The sequence below is a fragment of the Podarcis cretensis genome, assembly GCF_951804945.1.
Source record: "Podarcis cretensis genome assembly, chromosome: 9".
In the NCBI taxonomy this organism is placed as follows: Eukaryota; Metazoa; Chordata; class Lepidosauria; order Squamata; family Lacertidae; genus Podarcis; species Podarcis cretensis.
This window is the reverse complement of record NC_137178.1, coordinates 79146521-79169136: the sequence shown is the minus strand read 5'-3', so window position 1 is coordinate 79169136 and position 22616 is coordinate 79146521. Positions and strand designations below refer to the sequence as shown.

General features: G+C 41.3%; 1 protein-coding gene across 5 annotated transcripts in view; it reads right to left on the bottom strand.

Annotated features, from left to right (window-relative positions):
* Positions 1–22616, bottom strand: part of TMEM266 (transmembrane protein 266) — a 106508-nt gene that overhangs the window by 21214 nt on the left and 62678 nt on the right. For 3 of the 5 annotated variants that reach the window (XM_079991608.1, XM_079991610.1, XM_079991609.1), the window contains 5 exons: positions 20061–20215; positions 12383–12456; positions 4641–4697; positions 2923–3061; positions 2133–2248 (listed from right to left, as the gene is read on the bottom strand). In XM_079991608.1, the coding sequence (XP_079847734.1) occupies positions 2133–2248; positions 2923–3061; positions 4641–4697; positions 12383–12456; positions 20061–20215 (541 nt within the window). The remainder of the gene's footprint in view (positions 1–2132; positions 2249–2922; positions 3062–4640; positions 4698–12382; positions 12457–20060; positions 20216–22616) is intronic. The other 2 variants (XM_079991611.1, XM_079991612.1) reach the window with 2 other exon arrangements.

Genomic DNA, 22616 nt, shown 5'->3' with positions numbered 1-22616 from the left:
CTCTTATGACCAACAGACAAAAATGCAACCAAGCTTGCTTTACTTTTCATTTTTTCTAATATGCAGTGTGTATATTTGCATTGCTTTTGGCCCTTGCTAAACACTTTTATGTTTAAGCAAGCCTATCCAGACACATATTTTTAATATGCAATTTTATCTTACAATTTATATTTTAATAACTGCAGGTTTTACTTATATTTTGCTGAATTTTAAGATAACTTGCTGTTTTACTAGTATTTTTAAAAGAGCATTTTATATTCTACGATACCAAGCACAATTCAAAGTGTTGGTGCTGACCTTTAAAGCCCTAAACGGCCTTGGTGCAGTAGACCTGAAGGAGCGTCTTCACCCCCATCGTTCAGCCCGGACACTGAGGTCCAGCTCCGAGGGCCTTCTGGCGGTTCTGTCACTGCAAGAAGCCAAGTTACAGGGAACCAGGCAGAGGGCTTCTCAGTTGTGGCTCCCACCCTGTGGAACGCCCTCCCATCAGATGTCAAAGAGATAAACAACTACCAGACTTTTAGAAGACATCTGAAGACATTCCCTGTTTAGGGAAACTTTTAATGTTTGACAGACTATTGTATTTTAATATTTTGTTGGAAGCCGCCCAGAGTGGCTGGGGAAACCCAGCCTGATGGGTGAGGTATAAATAATAAATTATTATTATTATTATTATTATTATTATTATTATTATTATTATTAGCTTTTCCTACAGGTTATGGATGATTAAGTAGTTTATAAATCCAGTTAAATTAAATAAATAAGAAAACACACACAACCCCCAAACCTGAAGCAGCTTTCAGTCCCTCTCAGACAAAGAACTAAATACACTATAATAAATCCCCCTCAGCAGTGCGTTGCATTAAGTAATTATTTATAAGCACCCATAAAAGGACAGGGACCAGTATGGGACCCAAGGGAACACCAGCCTTTTATGGCTAGACATATAAAAAGGGCCACCCCATCTTGTCTAGTGCTTTACTGAATATATAGAGGACTGGAACTCTCTGCGAATCATACAGTTCTCTTAAATAGCCAGTAGCAGAGGATGTCTGGCGTAGCCTTGGAGAGATCAATGAAAGCTTTAAAGCTGAAGCTTGCTCTTCTCTAATGCAACAGTCATCATTTTGCTCTTTGGATGGAATGCCTGAATGCTCATCTGCCACTGGGACACCATCCAATGTTTACTTCCATTAATTTGGGCCTTTGTTGCTAACATTATTTCTTTAAAAAACAAACAAACACCACGCAAACCAAGAGACAGTTGCGAACTAGACTAGAATAAGAGGCAGGGTGATCTGGGCTGCCTTCCAACAAACAGGCAAATGATTGGTTGTTAGGAATAAATTAACATTATTGCAAGTAGAAGCAGAAGAAGGGGAAGAAGAATAAAAAGAAGCAGAACAAAAATGCTGCCAGTGGGAAATGTATAGTCATTAGAACCAAAATCTGTTTCACAAATTATCTACCATGTTGAAAGGGAACAAGAATTCTTCAACTTCCAGTGTTACGGTTTGATTTTTAAAAAGGATAAAAACCACAAAGCTACCTGAATTAACTGAAGGGGAGAGGAAGGGTGGTCATTAATAATCTACACAGCTCTGCTAACTTTGAACGCTTTGCAATCACCTTTTATTGTTCACCCTCATCCTATCTGTATGAGGCAGCATTTCAATGGCATAGATGCCTCACACTCTTATCCTTCGGATTCCTCTGCAAAACCTCATAGGAACGCAGGAGACACTGCCTTGCACTGACCCAGACGACTGCTTCAGCCAATTCAGTATTGCTTGCATGGACTAGCAGAGGTTATTCTGGGTCCTCTGCAGTCTGGAGTACCTGGAGATAGCAGCTATCCCACCTGAGATCTCAGGTATGGAAAACATGTGCTGAATCCTCTGGCCCAACCCCCATAGTATGGATAGTGGAACCTGTAGTCTTTTGGAAGCTGCCGGACTACAACTCCCACCATCTCTAACCCTTGGCCATGTTGGTTGGAGAAAGTTGGAGTCTAGCATAATCTGAAGTGTTGCGAGCCACTTCTGGGTGAAAAATGTTGTGGCAAAGTAGCATACAAATTAAAATCCGTAACAGACATGCATTTATAAAATAAAAATATAGTTTTGCCTTACTCCCTGCTCTTGGCAGATTTGGGTTAGTCTTTCCAGCTGCTCATCTTGAATGACCTTTGCCTTCTCATACTGTTGAATCACCATCTCCATTTCCACCTTAACTGGTAATACGTAGGCTAGAAACCACAACAAAGGGATCTCTGAGTTTATTTGAAAAGATGGTCATGCATCTAATAAATGCAACTACTATTCAACAGCATTTAAGTTTCTGAAACGGTCAATTTTATGTCTTATTAGTTTCAGTTGGGAGAAATCCAATAATGGGCTTGATTTGCTTTACTTTAAATCAATTGGACATTAAAGATCATAACTATGGTTGCATAATATTCATATAGTATTCTGCAACCCTGCACTTACTTACCTAGGAGTAATTCCTGTTTCACTCAGCAGGGTTTACTTTTGAGAACACAGATGCAAGATTTCACAGTTAAGTACAATTCCCACACTTCCCTAGTCCCTCCCCTGCATATTTCCCCAAACTTCTCTATCCCAATTTCAAAACATACACACGAACACATTTTATTTTCACACTCTGAAAATATCAACACAATGTTCCTGCTGCCTAAATTAGGGATTATTTTAGTGCAGAGTTCCCACTCTACCTACAGCTACTAGGAAACTGGTAAACAATATAAAAAAAGTTGCCATAGGAACACTGGTTATTTCCCCATCTTATCAATGAGGGTTATCCAGCTAAAATCAGGCTTTCTACTTGAAAAGAGGTACTGACTAGTTTAAAAAGTAATTCCTACACCTCCACAAATCTTTACAAAAGTTATCGATAACTTGCCATCAATAATTCTCTTCACTCTCCAAATTCTCAGTGTGATAATAAGGCTAATAGCATCCCAAGGACTGCTTGGTCCATTCGCCACTGTAGAAGCCACCATTGGAGCCAAGGATAAGATGATCACAGCACCATCAAATACCTAATAGGAAAAGGATTTCACAAACAGCATTTTACTCACTCCTTTTTTGAATGCAAATATCAAAATGCACTCAACAAAGCAAACATCAATTCCAAGTCAAACCATTCCTCCTTATGGCTTCTTTCTTTTCTACTGATGTCATGGATATTATTACTGTCTCATTTTTAACTGGGGATAAACGTTTGGTTGCATCAGATAAGCTTTTTGTCAAACATCTGCAGTAGCACCTGAATCTCAGTAAGATACTAATCGAGGATCAGCTAAATGAGTTTTATTGTATTAATAAGACTTAACAGTTTCCCCCCTGAAATGGGCCATTGCACTGGAGAACTATGTAGCAATGCATCATACTGTGGTTTGCATGTCTTAGTGGCATTCAGCACTTGACCCAATTCAGAGGGTTATTCATTCAAGGCCAAGTCATGCTCAGTTTCTGGGGCCAAAGCAGCTCTCCACCCATTAAACAAAGGCACCCCCCCACATGAGCCATCTTTGCACATAGTGCGGCTCTCCCTGTTCCACAGCTGGGAGGAGCAATCCAGAAGCTTTCACTACCACTTTATTTCACTGTAGCTTGTCATGTTGTTTGGACAGACGGTGAGTTTTAAACAAGGCAATTTCAACCCATAATTACTGAAACTAGGCTGTTTAAATCAGGACTATGGCCCCTCCAGCTGTTGCTGGACTGCAACCCATTCTCCTTGACCATGCTGGCTGGGGATGACGGGGGTTGAGAGCTCAACAACATCTACATGCTTCCCACTCCTGATTTAAACTAGCCGGAGTTAAGATCTCCAGATCCAGATGAAAGCAAACTACGGTTTATCAAAATCACACTATGGCTTAGTAAGATGAGCAAATGCAGCCACTAATTACCAGTGTATGAACTATACTCATTAAAATTAATAATAAACTGTACAAATATCAGGTCAGCATCTAGGGCATTTGAAATTAAGCTTGACTGAGAGAAGAGGAGACTAGAATAAAGAAGAAACAATCCTAGTTAGTTAGTTAGTTAGTTAGTTAGTTAGTGACAGAGGACTTTCTTAGTGGGCTACAGAATCTAGTCCTATTGTGGCAATCCCTAGAGTTGAGGAGAGACCAAGGGCTCTCCAGCTGAAAGGATCAGGTGGCAAATGAGATGACCCAAGACTCTGGAGAGCCACTCCTGGGCTGGATGGACAAATCACAGGACTTGACACAAGGCAGCTTCATACATGGAACAGAACTTTAGCATTCCTTGCTACCAATAAGTCTCCAAAAGTACTACAATAAGGTTAAGTACAACTAATCATTTTCCAGTGTTCTTTAATTGCTAATTAAGGAAGCTAAAAATATTCCTCTTTACCCAGATAGCTGTTCTTGGCAAACCTGATATTATCACTGGTTGGGAGAAGGTTTTTAACTGTTTTTAGAAGCCTTTTAAACTGTTTTTAGTACTGATGTATTTGTCTCCCTGGGCTTCTTCGAGAGGAAAGGCAGAATATATGTTGAGTAAAATAATGAAAACAATAACACAGCATAGTGTTTTGCAAAGGATGGAGGTGCTATTAAATATAAAAACAGAGGTTTTGCTTACCTCTATTTTATTTTCAATGTAGTCCCATATACCAAGAACCACTATTCTCAAAACAGTCTAATAAAAAGATATGTGGGAAGAGGGAAGACAGAGAAAATCATAAATCATTAGCATTGTTAATCAATAATAACTTTTTGTAAAATGGAGAAAATCAGTCCTGAGGTGCAGAAAAGTTTTTTTTTAAAATTTCAAATGCTTAACTTTTCTGTGGAAAGTGTTGTGTTTTATAAGTTCATTGTAACATTGTAAGTGTATCAGGTAAATGTAGGTTTCCCTGCTGACCCTAAAAGTTATGTCAAAATATTCTCCATTCTGGGAGAAAGTAGAAACTGGGATGGAATCAACACTGTTGACAGAAAGAGGCAGCAGGTGTAAGAAAAAGTGTAAAATTAAGAATCATGCCCACTTGTAGCATAATTATTGATATACTGTAAGAGCATGAAGGTGAGCAGTGCTTCACAAAGCACATGTGGACAAGGCCTGGAGAATCCAAAGCACAACATGGAAGACAATGGAGGAAAGGAAAGGAATGAGGAACATGGGGAGGGGGGTCAATTCATATTCTTTCCACATTTCTCCTTGTCGCCATCTCTCGGTTCTACCTTGCTCTATGTAAAATAGGAGGGGGAGGAAGCACGCCAGCCAGCTCCCTGTGTGCTAGTAGTGTTATTTTACCAGCAAGGATTTCTTTTTAACATGAAAGAGAACATTTAAAAGTGGCACCCCCATCTACAGTCCAAATCAGTACAGTTCGTTTTACCACTCCATAACTTTACTAACTCTCCATAGTTCACTCATTAAGTGACCTGTGGATCACTTAATAATATGTTCTACGGATGTTATCAGTTGTTATTAGTTGTGGTGCATGTACAGGAATACACGTTTTCTTGATCTTTTGGGGGGTCTCCAGGGAAATGAAGAAGAAGAAGAAAAAGAAGAAGAAGCTGTTTATCATGTCATTCTGCTGAATGTATAGATCAGACCTTGCTCTTATGCCACATGAACTAGAAATTTGATGAACATTTCATGACATCAGAACATCTCAAATCACTACAACAGCTTTCTAAAACAACAGACTGAGGGTGCTTGATGCCTAGTGCCTGAAGGCTGGTACTACTTTAGTAATAACGGATCAAACAATTTCTTTAAAAATAGCAGGTGTACAGTTTCTTCATGTGTTATGGTGGTTATGCCTCTTTTGCTACTTGTGAATTTCCTTTAGCCATTGCTTAGGCAAATGCATCTGTGGTATTGGCCTACCCTCACAGGGTTGTTGTGAAGATTAAGTGAGGAATGGGGAGGCCCATATAGGCCCCCTTGAGCTCCTTGGGATAGAAATGTCATGAATAAATAATAGTTGAAGGGTAGAGTATAACGTTTTTCCAAACCCTGAACAGACACAGGACAACAGGGATATTCCCTTTTCTCCTCTCATCTCCTATGTGGGAAAAAAAGGCTACAGATAGCTGAACTGATGTGAGAAAACGATTTTGCTGTTGGTAATATTTTCTTTATACAATAGACAGGATTATCAAGCATCTTTCATGCGAAACACTTCACAGATGGCTGGCCTCCTCGTAGTACATATCTGCTGCTGAAAGAAGAGCATCAAGTACTAGAGCTGTAGAAAATTGGGGAAAAAACGATTCACTGGGATTGCTGTTTCAATCCGTCATGCAAGTCAGTGAAAGAAGCAAGTGAATTTGAACAGTATCAGGATTTAGCACACATTCCCTTCATGCAAAAATGCCAGTGATACAAAATATTTGCAGTTGCTTTTGTCTGGTGACCCCAACCCAGATATTTTATTGATTTACAATAGTTTTAATATTCAAAACCACATTTTGATTGAGCAAATATAGAACTTTCTCTGCAGTATTCAATAAAAAGTGATCTTCTCTACCTAATGTTAAATGTAAGCCTTCTGGACAGGGGCCATTCTGCAGAACCAGCATGGAGTAGTGGTTAGAGGGATCACGGAGGACAGGGAAAATCCAGGTTCAAATCCCCATAAACTTGCTGGGCTGACCTTGGGTCACTCGCTCTATCTCTCACTCTAGCCAACCCCATGGGTAGGTTGTAGAGATAAAATGAAGAGGGGGAAGGGGAAGAAGAAGAAGAAGAAGAAGAGGAGGAGGAGGAGGAGTAGTAGTTTGGATTTGATATCCTGCTTTATCACTACCCAAAGGAGTCTCAAAGCGGCTGACATTCTCCTTTCCCTTCCTCCCCCACAACAAACAGTGGGGCTGAGAGACTTCAGAGAAGTGCGACTGGCCCAAGGTCATCCAGCAGCTGCATGTGGAGGAGCGGGGAAGCGAACCCGGTTCCCCAGATTACGAGTTCACCGCTCCTAACCACTACACAATGCTGCCCTGAGCTCCTTGGAGGAAGAGGAGAGTAAGGGGGGGGGAGCTAATTGTAAAGTAACTTTTTAGCAAATTGGAAACTATTTACTGAATACTGCAGAGAAAATTTGATACTTTATCAAAACGTGGCTTTTTAATGTTATAAGAGATTGGTTTACATGCTCAAATACAGACATGTTTTATATATCTATATTTTCAATTACAATAGTGTTTTCAATTATAACTGGTTTCTCTCTTCTCTTGTTTTATCTATGTAAACTGGTATCTTTGCTGGCTTTTGCACTATTGTAAAAATAGAGGCAGGGAAAGTGTCAGGCACACTGAGACGGGGATCCTGTCAGAACTGACGCAGGGTGTTTTCAGCCGCCCCACACATTCCTCTGCCTTTTCTCCTGGCACAGAAGGGCTTCTGGTGAGTTCAGCATCAACCAAGGAGCAAATGCAAGAATTTTATGGCACTTCTACTCAGGCATCACTCATTACATATTGAGATAATAATCCTTGAACATTATAGTAATATTATAATCCACAGATTCTATGCTGCACCTCTGATATGTATTGTGCTTCCAACTGAACAGAAGAGAGCAGGTCTTTGCCCCAAGCAGCTTACAAAGTAAATTCTGACAGCAAGTGGGGAAGAAGTTGGAGGATCACAGGAGAAGAATGCACCAACCAAGCACCTGCAGTGCCAGAAGTAAGCACTTCAGTCTGTCCCAGAGGCCTGCAATTCTGGTCTTGATTGACCAAACCACCCATTTCCGACACTTCGAGTAATAATGGAAAAATAGGAAATCTCTGTCAATAAATGTGGCTATTTATGACCTTCTCTGTGTAATCTATAGAGACTCGCCAGGGCATCCTCTTAAGTTCATCTGTGCAATTTGTTCCCCTCCCCCTCAGCTCATTAAGGTTAACTAGGGAGATCCTGCTCTGAAACCACATGCATCTTAAGCCTCAATCAAGACAGGAGGAAACCTGTGATGTCACTTAGGCTGAGAGGCAATTTCAACCTCAGTTTTTCCACTATCAAGATGTTCCATAGTATCTCAAAAACTTGCTGTTGTCACAGATACAAGTGGCCAAAATTGTGGCAACCTTTTTTTGGAGTAATACCATAAAATTAGGGACGCAGGTGGCGCTGTGGGTAAAACCTCAGCGCCTAGGGCTTGCCGATCGCATGGTCGGCGGTTCGAATCCCCGCGGCAGGGTGCGCTCCCGTCGTTCGGTCCCAGCTCCTGCCAACCTAGCAGTTCGAAAGCACCCCTAAGTGCAAGTAGATAAATAGGTACCACTTTATAGCGGGAAGGTAAACGGCGTTTCCGTGTGCTGCGCTGGTGCTGGATAGCCAGAGCAGCTTCGTCACGCTGGCCACGTGACCCGGAAGTGTCTGCGGACAGCGCTGGCCCCCGAGCTCTTAAGTGAGATGGGCGCGCAACCCTAGAGTCGGACACGACTGGCCCGTATGGGCAGGGGTACCTTTACCTTTACCTTTACCATAAAATTATATATCAATGGAAAGATAATTTAATGAATAATGTAATGCAACAAAGTTCGTTCAGTTATCTGTATTCTATCAAAGGTTATAGCCAAATAACCAGAAAAAGGAAGCACAACTTGCTTAGGTTGATATGCAGTAGCTTTCCTTCATTTGATTGTAGCCAGTGAGCAGGAGGGTTTAGAGAGCCAATCGGGTGTCATCTTGTTTTGGCAATGATTCAGTCAGGTCACAGTAAGATTCAGCTATTGATGTTATGTACTGGAGCTGAGAGGAGGACATTTGTCAGTGTGTTATGTGATTGCTATCAAGGTGGTTGGGGTTTTTGTGTTCTTTCATTTAGTGAACTTGTTAAATGTAATAAAATTAAAGAAATGGTGCAAAGAGTTGACTGGTCACCCAGAAAGCCATGTAAAATAGTACTATTAAGGAAACATGGCTACAGTTATGAAGAAATATGTGAGAAGAATTGGAGATGATTTACATCCTACTTGCATTACACCTACTATGAAACACCCAGTTAGTGTTATGATCTGGGGTCATATGACAGCAAAAGGTGTGGGCAGAATTTGCGTCATTAATGGGAATGTAAATGCCCCAAAATACATATCCCAGACTTTAACCCAATCAAAAATCTACGGAGCCGACTAAAGAAACTTGTTAGTCAGAAGCAACCCAGCAATAAAACCCAATTAATAGAGGCAATAATTCAATTTTGGTTTCACATTTTTACAGATGCAAAACTAAAAACCTTGGTTCACTCCATGGGAAGGCTAAAGGTTGCCCAACTAAGTATTAACAGACATGGGGAGAATTTTTGTATATCTCATTTTTTTCTATGTGTTTCATGTTTCTTCTTTTTGACTGCTGTTGTAATAAATAATCCTTCATAAAAGTTATTGCATTACATTCTTCATTAAATTATCTTCTCATTCATATATAATTTTACTCCAAAAAAAAGTGGTGTTATAAGCAATCATTGCCAAAACAAGATGACACCTGATTGGCTCTCTAAACACTCCTTTTTCTGGTTATTTGGCTATAACTTTTGATAGAATACAGATAATTGAATAAACTTTGTTGCATTACATTCTTCATTAAATTATCTTTCCATTGATGCATAATTTTATGGTACTACGCCCCAAAAAAGTGGTATGAGCCATCAAACCTCGGAAATCCACTTTCTCCAAATGGTCTCCACAATTTTGGCCACCAGTGTAGAAACACACAAACACACCCAGGATATTCTACACCTCTTTTAACATTAATCAACTAAATCCAATAATACACTAAAGTATGGGGCAGAGCTGAGCCAGTTAAGGATCTACTTAAATCAATGGTGATCCCCTGCCAGGTGAGGGGCCCAGTCAAGACCCCTCTACTGCATGGAGCCAGCACAGCCACCCCTGGCAGAAAAGGCCGCCCTCCCTTCTGTCCTAACTGGCAGAAGCCAGCAGGGATTCAGGTGTGAAGGAGGCTCACCTGCTCTAATCGTCTCTGGACAAGGTGAGAACTGCTCTGAAGTCTGAACACTTCATTTAATAATTTGAATTAAACCCTAGCAATAAAAATACTGAGTCAAAATCCACAGTAACGGCAAAATGTATCAGCCCAAACTACACAAGATATGAAGGAAAACCTTAAATAAGTCTATAGTCAACACATCAGACCAAACACACCAAATATCAAATTGCACTGAGACTGACCAACCCTCAAACAATTCACATTAATAAGTCCTAACAACAAAACACAAACATCAGTTCCCAATTACTATAAAAAATAATGAATCTAACCCCAAATCAAAATCATTGTTATGGGAAAAGGAGGAACAGTCATTTCTTTATCCGTTTTCTTCACTTTATGCATGGTATTAATATACAGTGGTGCCCTGCAAGACGAACGCCTCGCAACACGGAAAACCCGCTAGACGAAAGGGTTTTCCGTTTTGGAGGCGCTTCGCAAAACGAATTTCCCTATGGGCTTGCTTCGCAAGACGAAAATGTCTTGCTAGTTCCTGCGGGGTTTTTCCCCCTTTTCCTAAGCCCTAAGCCGCTTATCAGCTGATCCGCAAGCCAGCACCAGCGCAGCACACGGAAACGCCGTTTACCTTCCTGCTATAAAGCGGTCCCTATTTATCTACTTAAGGGTGCTTTCGAACTGCTAGGTGGGCAGGAGCTGGGACCGAAAGACGGGAGCGCACCCCGCCGTGGGGATTCGAACCGCTGACCATGCAATCGGCAAGCCCTAGGTGCTGAGGTTTTACCCACAGCGCCACCCGCGTCATTTTCCTTTTAGCCTTCTACTTTTCCCACTTTAGTGTTCCTTCCAAGGAAACTGCTCTCCTATTCCTGGAGCCCAAATTTTGCTCATTCATAACTTTTTCCAGTAGTATGGCATCCTTTTTGAACTGTACAGTGGTACCTCGGGTTAATAACTTAATTTGTTCCAGAGGTTCGTTCTTAACCTGAAGCACCACTTTAGCTAATGGGGCCTCCTGCTGCCACCACGCCGCCAGAGCACGATTTCTGTTCTCATCCTGAAGCAAAGTTCTTAACCCGAGGTACTATTTCTTGTTAGCGGAGTCTGTAACCTGAAGTGTATGTAACCTGAAGCGTCTGTAACCTGAGGTACCACTGTATAGCATAATTAGAATGTGATCACACCAGAAAGCCTTTGTTCTGGGACATGGTCTACAAATTCTTATGGCTGCATTCTGAATTCCCCAATGTAGAGAGAAACATAATTGGAAATATTTGGAAGAACTTAATATTCATTTATCTTCACATCTGTCCATCTTGAGGAGGCTCATCATCAAGTAGCAAACATGTTAAATAGCACTGCACAATAAAATATTAATTAAAACCCAGTCTTACCAACAGCCCCCACAAATCTGCTAAAAACAGCTTGGAGGGTTCCAAATGCCCTCTGGAATAAGACTTGCTGTCAAGAGGCTACTAGCAAGGGGGCAGATCATCCTTCTCCCGTGAAGAAGTTTCAAAACATAGATGCCACTGTGAAAAAGGACATCCTTTGAATAACCTTCTGCCACATCTGTGATGAAGGACTCTAAAGTAGGGCCTTCAATGCAGTTATAAACAAGTAGCCAGATTTTCTGAGAGAAGGTGGTTCTTCAGTTACTCTGCACCCAGATGATTTAGAGCTTTAAAAAGGTAATGATCAGCATCGGGGGGGGGGGGGGGGGGACACGACAAACTTGGTCCAAGAAGGAGCTGGGAGTCAATGCAGATATCTCAAGATTGTTGCCTGTGTGCTGTCGGTGGTCAACTCCTGTTGATAACCTACAAGTTGCATTATACTCCAGCTGCACTTTCTAAGAACTCTTTAAAATACAAGCTCATGCACTAACATGCCATATTATAAATATTTATTATTTACTGAATTTATATACCGCCCTATACCCGGGGGTCTCAGGGCGGTTCACAGAATAAAATCAAGATACCTACCACAAAATATCTAATAAAAATACATTTTAAAAGGGCAGAGGATGTAAATCGGATCAAACAAAGGCCTGGTTTAAAAGGAACCTTTTTGCCTGGCGCCCAAAGGTGTATAATGAAGGCACCAGTCAAACTTCCCTGGGGAGAGCATTCCACAGATGGGGAGCCACTGCAGAGAAGGCCCCTTCTCATGTTGCCACCCTCTGGACCTCTCAAGGAGGTGAAACACGAAGAAGGGCCTCAGAAGATGATTTCAGGGTTTGTGTAGGTTCATTTGGAAAGATGCAGCCCTTGAGGTGTTGTAGTCCTGAGGTAACTAAGATAATTAAGGTGCCTAGATATACAACTGAACACATTTCCTAAGGAAGTAACCATTTTATCAGTTATATTGTCCTTTGTCACTTACTTTCACATTTCACTTACCTCTGAAAAGAACACAGAGAGGATAACTAGACTGATCCAGTGAATAACTCCAGCAAACTGTGATGCATTTGAAACTGAAATTAAATAAAGATTATTATGAAGCATCATTTTGGTTTCCCAGCATGCAAGTTGCACATTATACATAATGAACCAAACATTCTGAAGCCTGCCTTGATTAAGGCTGGCCCCCCAGGAGACTGTGGGCCAAATCTGGGTTGGGAGAGAAGGGACAAAATGATGAAAGAAGTGAACTCCCCACCAATTGCAGAAACACTGGTAAAGATTCACAGCTAGTACACAACATTAGAGATATAGGCTCAGTCGAGACATAACACCAATTGTGGTTTTTATTAACAATCATTTAGAATGCACACCTTGGTTTAAGCTTCACTAAAGCTTAACATGATTTACAGTTACTTGTCTGCTTCCATTTTCCATCTTCTCAACTCTCCCATCTCTGAGCCTCCAGCACATATTCTCCCCTACTGGCACAGGATCAGACATTTCACCTCCATTTTCAATTAGCTGCAATTAGCATTACTGTCCAAACCAAACTGTGGTTAATCTGAACTATGGTTTATTGAAACAAATCAGGTTTATAAACTATGGTTCCAAGTTTGGCTTCTTTCAGTAAACAAGTCCAAGATTCGGGATTCAAAAGGTACCAAAAGTAGAATATAAGAGCCAAGAATGAATTAAAGTCACTCAACGCCCATGACTGCATGTGATGCTCAGCCAAATGATGGTTTAGTTTGCATGCACTGTCTTGCAGGAAGAAGACTGCAGTTGCTATGCTCATCCATGGTCCTTTGCCTCAGCACAGAAAGCTCTGGTTTAGGGTTGGAACTCAGGATTGTGGTTAATCTCCTTAACCATGATTTCTAGTCAGTAATAAAGTGGATACGTGCTCCTCTTTGGAAACCAGCATGCTTGTGTCATTACATGATGTGTGAACCAGGCCACATGCCATGAGACTGATCTACAATTTGGCCTGCATTAAGCCTTCCTTTGTCCTCATGTAGAGTGTAGGAAAGGCATATTACTAAACAACCATGTTTAATTCTGGATGTAGGTGGGGGAGGAAGAGAACATGCCATGTTTTGGACTTGCTGTTTTGAGGTTCTGTATCTGGTGCCAGAGAAGAAGCCAAAAAGCGTGGTAACCCGTTCAGTGCCTGCGTGTGATGGATTAGTAGCTTGGAGGGAGGACTCAGGAAAGCGACAATAAGCACAATTTATCATTATTTACCATGATCACAGTGCAATACATCCCACGAGAGAAAAGATATTGGCCTTACATAGTGGTACCTCGGGTTAAGAACTTAATTCGTTCCGGAGGTCCGTTCTTAACCAGAAGCACCACTTTAGCTAATGGGTCCTCCCGCTGCCGCTGGAGCACGATTTCTGTTCTCATCCTGAAGCAAAGTTCTTAACCCAAGGTAATATTTCTGGCTTAGCGGAGTCAGCAACCTGAAGCGTATGTAAGGCCAATATCTTTTCTCTCGTGGGATGTATTGCACTGTGATCATGGTAAATAATGATACACTGTGCTTAGAAAACACCCTGGACTCTTGCTGTGATGCAAGGCTCTCTCAGGAGCCTTTAGGGAGACCAATTTCCCCTCTTTATGTTGAAAATGTTTCATGTGTAGTAAAGTGTTAAAATAACTTTGGGAATACATACGAGTTTTGTTTTCTTCTTAATAAGGAAAAAAACTTCAAGTTTTCAGTGTTGTTTGCAGGGACAGAAAAATGCAAAACTGTAGCAGAATATTAATCTGTTTGAGTGAAACACAGTATTTCACTTTTAGGTTTGTTTTGTTTTTTAAATCCTGTAACTCCACTACCTATGCAATGTTGCACTGACACATTTATAGCCCTGTCTCCATATTGTGAAATGCTAAGAGAAAGAAGGAAAAAACCTCAGCTACATTGTACATTTTCAGCAACATCCTGATGGCTGCAATAAAGGGAAATGGGAAAATGCTATCAACAAGGCAGCAACCCATATGTTGGAAGGAATAAAGGAATGTGCAACATTCTGTCTGCCCTCTTGTGTTCAACTAAAGATGTGCAGAATGGGCAACATGCAAGACAATAAAATGTTTTTATTGCACCCCCTACTCCAAGCCAGTACTGACTGTGAATGCTAATGGGTATTCTAAAGAGCCATACAATGAAAAGATTATCAGTTGCAATATTTACTTATTCATTATATTTTTGACATTTATAGGCTGCCCTGTAACAAGTGTTCTCTGGGCAGCTTACGGAAAACAAAAAAGTTTAATAAATAAATAGAAGGACTAATAAAATAAAAAGTGGTGTAGCATTAAAAACTGACTAAAAATGAATATTAAGATTAAAAATAAAGCGCAAATAATAACACAAAAGGCCGGAACTAATTTAAAAACTACAGCGAGATTTATACGGCCTGGGATTTTTTTTAAGGTCTTCATCTGGTATTAGAAAGACACGAACGTATGCACTGGGATGAGGCTTCCTAGAGAGGACATTCTACAACAACTGGGGGAGTCGGCATTGAAAAGGCCACCAGCCTATAGCCACCAGGCTCCCCTAGTGAGGAAACCCAATGAATGGCCTCTGGTGATGACTGCAGAGTCTGGGGCAGATGTATATGGGAAGAAGCAAAATCCCATTCTAAAAGCCTCATTAATGAAGGCCACTTTAGGTCTACACACAACTTTATGAAAAAACCTCAATTTCCAGAAGCAATTTCTCGAAATTCGAACATTTCGGTTTTCGAAGGCCGAAAACCCGGAAGTAACTGCTTCCGTTTTTGAACACTTTTCAGAAGTCGAACGCGCTATTGCGTTTTCCATAAGTAAATGCTTCTGGAAGTAAATGCTTCAGTTTTTGAACGTTTCGGAGGTCAAATGGTCTTCCAGAACGGATTACATTCGAAAACCAAGGTACCACTGTACATTGGTTGTCAAGTTAGTTTATAGATCTTTGAATTAGTTTAACAACGTTATTTTATATATTTTGTATACATTTATAGTACAATCACATCTTACAGAGGAATGGAGAAGAGTATTGGCTGGCTGAAATTCTGAACGTAAGCATTTCATATTGCAACATTGTCTGATGGGCAAAATCTTGAGTGGCAGAAAATTTCAGAAAAAGAAATGCTCTTTCCACATAAAGCTCCTGCACTTAGAAAAACAGAAAAAATGGGAGAAAAAAATCTATTCTACTCCCAGATGTACTGTGTGAAAGAGTGACCCTATGCAGTTGAAGGACAGCTGGTTGAAATTCTGCAGGTTAATGCCAGCAAAGCAGAGAGCTTAACATTTCTTTTAATGCTGGGCTTTCCCTCTCAGCACACTGGTTCTGGGATGCTGTCGTGAAATCTCGCAGGGCCATCCAAGTTCCCATGAGATTTCATGTGAGCATCCCTAGCCTTCCAGATCAGTCTTGTGCAGCTGTCTAGGAATGGGAGACTGGGTCTGAAGGATCCCGTCCTCACTGAAAAAAATCCCTTTATTCCACTGTCGCAGTTTCCCATGTGTATATCCCTCCACACATATTTCTTGAATTTCCAAGTTCAAACAGAGCAAAACCTTTTTTGGAAAAGGTATAGAAGCAACACCCTTTCCCAAACAACAGCATCCATGGCTTTAGTCCCAGCTTTCAAACCAGATGCTTTCATTACTAGGGCTGGCCAATGCACATTGATACATTTGTCCAAAATCCGGTATGAAACTCACATCGTGATAACCAGTTTCATAATAACCTGGAAATGTATCACTAATCATGATGTGTATCATCGCTCAAAATTTCTGCAGCTGGCTCAGCTCTCCCCTGCCTCCTGCAGGCGGCGGCAAACCACAAGGGCAGGTGGCTGACGAAAGCCACCAGTCTGCCCGAAGAGCACAGACACCTACAGGGAACTTTCCTCTGTAATGTAGGCAGCAATGTTTAACCCTCCTTCCTCACTTCTGCCCGTCTCTCTCTGCGTGTGGCTCCCCCACCATGCCTCTCGTCATGTCAGCTCTGAAGGCTGGCATTCCCCGCAGGCTCTGTGTTCCTACAAATGCATGGTGCAGTGGGGTGGGCTCTTCAAGCGAGCAACTATTACAAGTGCCAATGAGACACGGAAGGAGCAGAAAGGGCGATGAAAGTCGGCTTGGGGAGGAGAAAGGGAACGTTTGAATGGGTGGGCATGATGGTTGTTTTGAGTCTTATTTGGGTGGGAAGCAGGTAAGAGTTTATCTAAAGGTCTTCTGGCGTAGCAAAAGTTAAGAGTGGACTTAGGGGTTAGGTGGCACTTAGGGAGAGCTGTGCGTGTTTTGGGGGAGTCAGGCTGTATTTGGCAGCAACATCCCAGTGTTAGGACGGCTGGCGAGTCCAATAAGTTGTTGCAATATCAGATAGTGTCTATCGAGGTATTTGGAGATTAAAATTCCTTCCCTGAGCCTGTGCTTTCCAGAATACAAAGACGTTAGGTTTAGGTTTTAGTTGCCTTGTTTAATGTACTTTTAATGTGTGATATGCTTTTAATTTGAAATATACTAGCAGGCAGTGGCTTGTGAGGGTGGATGGGGAGGGCTTCTCAGGCTTTGAGAAGGTGGTGGTGGGGCTCTTGGACCCTCCCACCAGTAAATTTATGGTGGTTTAAGTAGAAGGGGAAGAAATGGAGAAGTGAGAGATTTTACTTTCTTGGGTTCCATGATCACTGCAGATGGTGACAGCAGTCACGAAATTAAAAGACGCCTGCTTCTTGGCAGAAAAGCAATGACAAACCTAGACAGCATCTTAAAAAGCAGAGACATCACCTTGTCAACAAAGGTCTGTATAGTTAAAGCTATGGTTTTTCCAGCAGTGATGTATGGAAGTGAAAGCTGGACCATAAAGAAGGCTGATCGCCGAAGAATTGATGCTTTTGAATTATGGTGCTGGAGGAGACTTGAGAGTCCCATGGACCGCAAGAAGATCAAACCTCTCCATTCTGAAGGAAATGAGCCCTGAGTGCTCACTGGAAGGACAGATGCTGAAGCTGAGGCTCCAAGACTTTGGCCACCTCATGAGAAGAGAAGACTCCCTGGAAAAGACCCTGATGTTGGGAAAGATGGAGGGCACAAGGAGAAGGGGATGGCAGAGCATGAGATGGTGGGACAGTGTTCTCGAAGCTACAAACATGAGTCTGACCAAACTGCGGGAGGCAGTGGAAGACAGAAGTGCCTGGGGTGCTCTGGTCCATGGGGTCATGAAGAGTCAGACACGACTAAACGACTAAACAACAACCAAGTAGAGGACACTTTCACCCCGGTGTGGCTCCCTTTTATTACACACACAGCCCAACAGGGCAACAACAAGAACCCACCAACAGCATATGAATCAATATGGCTAACTTGACCCAAGAACCCCACACACCCTCATACACACAAACAGATCCCACTGCAGTCAACTGAAGGCAGGCCACCACGCTCTGGGGCCCCCAACCTCTCTCAATGCCAATGAAAATTAATAAATGGATATAAAGAATGAAAGTTTACTACCCACCTCCCTTCTCTCTCCTCCCTCAACCTTATACTGTATTCCACATTAAAGTCTCACGTCGAATATAACTGTTCTATGTTGTTGTTTAGTCATTTAGTCGTGTCTGACTCTTCATGACCCCATGGACCAGAGCACGCCAGGCCCTCCTGTCTTCCACTGCCTCCCACAGTTTGGTCAAACTCATGCTGGTTGAAAAATATGGTATGTGAGGCGGGAGGGGAGTTTTTACCCTTTTTTACATATACTATATTTGCTACATAAATGATTTGGCAAACCTCCCCCTAAACGATAACAAATTGATAAAAAGCAAGAAGAGAAAAAGAGAACGGAATTATATTTATGGATTAATATGAAAATAGTACTGTGTGAGAACACTGAAATGATTTAAAGCATCTAACTTCCACTGGACGGCAATTCGGATTATGGCCTTAGAAGACCTGGCACGGCGCCAGATTGTTAAGAGATCTAAGAATTGGAAGGAAAACTGGAATTTCGCCCAGAGCTACGGCGGGAAACCAGATTACTCCCTTACTCAGACACAAACAACAAAGATGGCGTAATGATGCAGCTTGAATTTCAGCAGAAGAAGAGAAAGATTGGAAAAGCGGAAGAAGAGATGCTGCTGCAGGACATGATTAGAACAATGAAGAAGCAAATGGGAAAATAAACATCTCACACAGAGAATTTACAGGATACAGAACTCTCCTTGCGGGGAAAAAATCTTTTTATTAAATATCTCAACACGAATGGAAGTCAAGAACTCTGTAGCTAAGATCAGGACTTAATGCAACTGGATTAACTAAGATTTTGGAAGCAGGAGGAAATAAGAACTTTGCATCCCAAAACCCAGCACACAGGAAGTCACTCAAAAATTATAATTGGCTGTATAATTGATCTATATTTGGATGGGAATGGTAATATGATATTGATAAAATGTGGCTGTTATTGGAGTTTAATAATTGAAAATAATAAAAATTATTATTTTAAAAAAGAATATTAGGGTAAGCATGATTTTGTCTTCCAATGAGGACAAGACCATATTAAGAATGAACATAAGATTTTAGCTAGAGTTCATTCATTTTCAGCTTTGTAATCTTGTTATATATAAAAATGGCCTAGACATTCTGTTATTGCACCTGTAACCTAGTTTTCAGGCACCATGTGGCACCTAGATTGTCTAACTGAGTTTCTAACACCAATCTGTTACCAGGTCAAGTTCAAAGTGTTACTATAGACATATAAAGCCCATAACAGAACAGTAATATATTCTCCAGAATTCTTTAATGGTTTAGTCAAGCATGCAATCAGAGTAAAATTTCATTTAATTATAAACATCAAATTAAAAAAATAATAATTCAGTATTTCCCCAGATTAATATAAGCTCCAGCCTCATTTCAGACAACTTGATACAATGCTACCCCAGGTTAAGTACTTAATTCGTTCCGGAGGTCCGTTCTTAACCTGAAACTGTTCTTAACCTGAAGCACCACTTTAGCTAATGGGGCCTCCTGCTGCTGCCGTGCCGCCGGTGCACGATTTCTGTTCTCATTCTGAAGCAAAGTTCTTAAACTGAAGCACTATTTCTCGGTTAGCGGATTCTGTAACCTGAAGCGTATGTAACCTGAAGCGTATGTAACCCGAGGTACCACTGTATATTGAAATACTGCAATGTTTAGCTGGTGATATATTGCAATGTTGAAAATCATATTACCCAGCCCTATTAATTACTCTGGAAGACCAACAAACCCCATAGTGCTGCCGGTGGGGGGGGCGGGGAAGAATTCAAATGTACATCTGAATGGGACAGGTGGGGAGACAGTGGGTAATGTTAGGTCTGGGATGAGCCCCAAAGGAATATCAGCACATCAGAGGTTCACAAAATTCCATACACGTCATACCTCAGACAATCTAGACCAGGCTTTCCCAACCTCGGCCCCCCAGATGTTTTGAGACTATAGTTCCCATCATCCCTGGCCACTGGTCCTGCTAGCTAGGGATCATGGGAGTTGTAGGCCAAAAACATCTGGAGGGCCGAGGTTGAGGAAGCCTGATCTAGACACTATTCCCAAGCTATTTCCACCCACCCACCTGCAACCCATAGTGCATTAGCCTCAATATAATTGCCAAAAGTTTCAGGAAAAAGAAAAACCTGCTACTCACACTGGAGAAGCTTTATATCTATTAGGAGTTCCAGAGTCAGCAGGATCACCACCAATACTACACAGGCTACCAGGAAACTGTTGAGACTTGCACTGAGCAAAAATACCTGCCACACAGCAGCTCGCCTCCCACAGCACGGCTTAAGCCAGTTAGATCTGAAGAAAGAAAAAGAGGGGGAAGAAGGGAAGAAAAGCGACAGGAAAAAAGGAAGATAGGTAAAGAGTAACAGGACAGAAACTGTACAGCTGTCTGTATGAGCAGAAGGAATCTCATTCCAAAAACACCCTCTGAATACTCATATTTTCTGTTTGGTCAACCTATACAATACAAAGAATAAGTATGAATCTCTGGGTACATTTTACATTACAGGTGAAATTCTTGTTTAGACAAGCCTACCTAGATGCTTATAAGGTTGAGGTAATTTTAATATTTTAGTATTTTAATTTTCGTATGTTTTTAAGTATGGTTGAAAATTTTTATTAATTGTATTGTTTTACCTTTTTGTCAGCCATTTTACAATCAAGTGGCATATAAATTTTGTAAAGTAATAATAATAAACAACAACAACAACAACAACAACCAACTCTTACTGGAATGATGAATGCCTGTTTTCTTTTATTTTTTTGTATTTGCTCCGCAGGTAGCACAGAACTGGACACCTGGCAAATCAAAGCTTCCATATAAAAATACTATTCCTTTTCAGAGGGATAGCTGTGCTAGTCTGTTGCCCATCTCTACATCAGACCACGTGTAGAGATGCAAAGACTCGAACACCCACCATCTCTGGTCATCAGCCAGGCTGGCTTAGGCTGATGGAGTCCAGTAACATCTAAAGGGCCACAGATTTCCCCATTAGAGGGAAACTGCGAAACAAAAGGAGTAACATCACCATACAGAACAATCTTCTTTTAAAAGGTTCTAAATGCCACTACAGATGTGCTGTGTTATGAAAATCATAGAATTGTAGAGTTGGAAGGGACCCTGGGGGTCATCTAGTCCAACCCCCTGCAATGCAGCAATCTATTTGCCCAACCTGGATCTCAAACCCATGACTCTGAGATGAAGAGTCTCATGTTCCACCAACTGAGCCACCCCACTAGGGTTAGGAGCATCGATGTTTCCATTTTCTAAATTCACAGCTTCTTGACAAGACGTTTTAAATTTAAACTGAGCAACCACTTGGGTTCTGTAAATGATCTTACTAGCACTGCACTTTTGCTTTTGTCTTTTCTCTACATTTCATACCATTTTCATGAGTGGTACCTCAGGTTAAGAACTTAATTTGTTCGGGAGGTCCGTTCTTAACCTGAAACTGTTCTTAACCTGAAGTACCACTTTAGCTAATGGGGCCTCCCCATTTCTGTTCTCGTCCTGAAGCAAAGTTCTTAACCCGAGGTACTACTTCCGGGTTAGCAGAGTCTGTAACCTGAAGTGTTTGTAACCCGAGATGTTTGTAATCCGAGGTACCACTGTACAACTCTGCTGTTTAACTCTTGACTTTTCCTATAAATTTCCCAGAATGGACAGCAGAGGGCAGAGATGCATGTCTTTACAGAGATTATAGAATATAACATTTTAATTTCAATCTGACTGGGACAGGTTTTGCAAAAAAATTTGAGAGCAGTAATGGAACTGGCACAGGTTTGTATTGTCAATGATAAAAGATGTGTTTAGAGCCAGAAGTGCCTGGAAAAACCTTACTTTATTGTTTCCTTACATAGAGTCATGTTTGACATTCATCAGAAGTCTTCGAAGTTATATATAAATATTTAAAAAGCTTGTATTATCTAAACACATTTAACAGCAAAACAGCAAAAAGTACAAATTTAAAAGAGTCACCAGCCACTATCAAACTACAGCAAACATTTTCAAGAAGAAAAATATTCTGTTGGCATAGAAGAAAGAGGTGGCCAAGGATGGGCTTTACTCCTGCAGAATCATTCCACTTTGGGGCAAAGGAGCATTCATTCAAATGAAACTTTAAATAATGCCCATGAATTAGAATAGAGTCTGAGGTTAAAAACCATCAACATGCCACCACAAAACAGTCAAGAGGGCAATCTCCTGGCTGCAAAGACCAAAAGCTAAAACATGACAGACACATCACAACTGGTTGAAGTTGTCCATGTGGTGACAGTAATTCTAAGGGAGGGGGAAACTTTGAGCAACAGAGGTTTGGTCAAGAGGTTAAGCTCGCCAAATCCCAGGTACTTCTGGGAACATGTTCCTGAAGCGAAAGATGCAGCCCTCAGCTGAAAGTATTATATTGACCTCCCACCGCCCTTAAATCAGTTCTTGAGTGACATGCCTGTGTTCAACCACACATAAATCATGCTACTTGGTTTAAAATGTAGGAGAGAATACTGATACAGGCAAAACAATGATTCACACAAAAGGGCTGGTCAGCATGCTATGGGTGCCACAAAGAAACATTTTAAAAAAGCACATGCCACATAAGGCGGCCAATCCTGTCACAGTAAGGTAAAGGTAAAGGGACCCCTGACCATTAGGTCCAGTCGTGGCCGACTCTGGGGTTGCGGCGCTCATCTCGCTTTA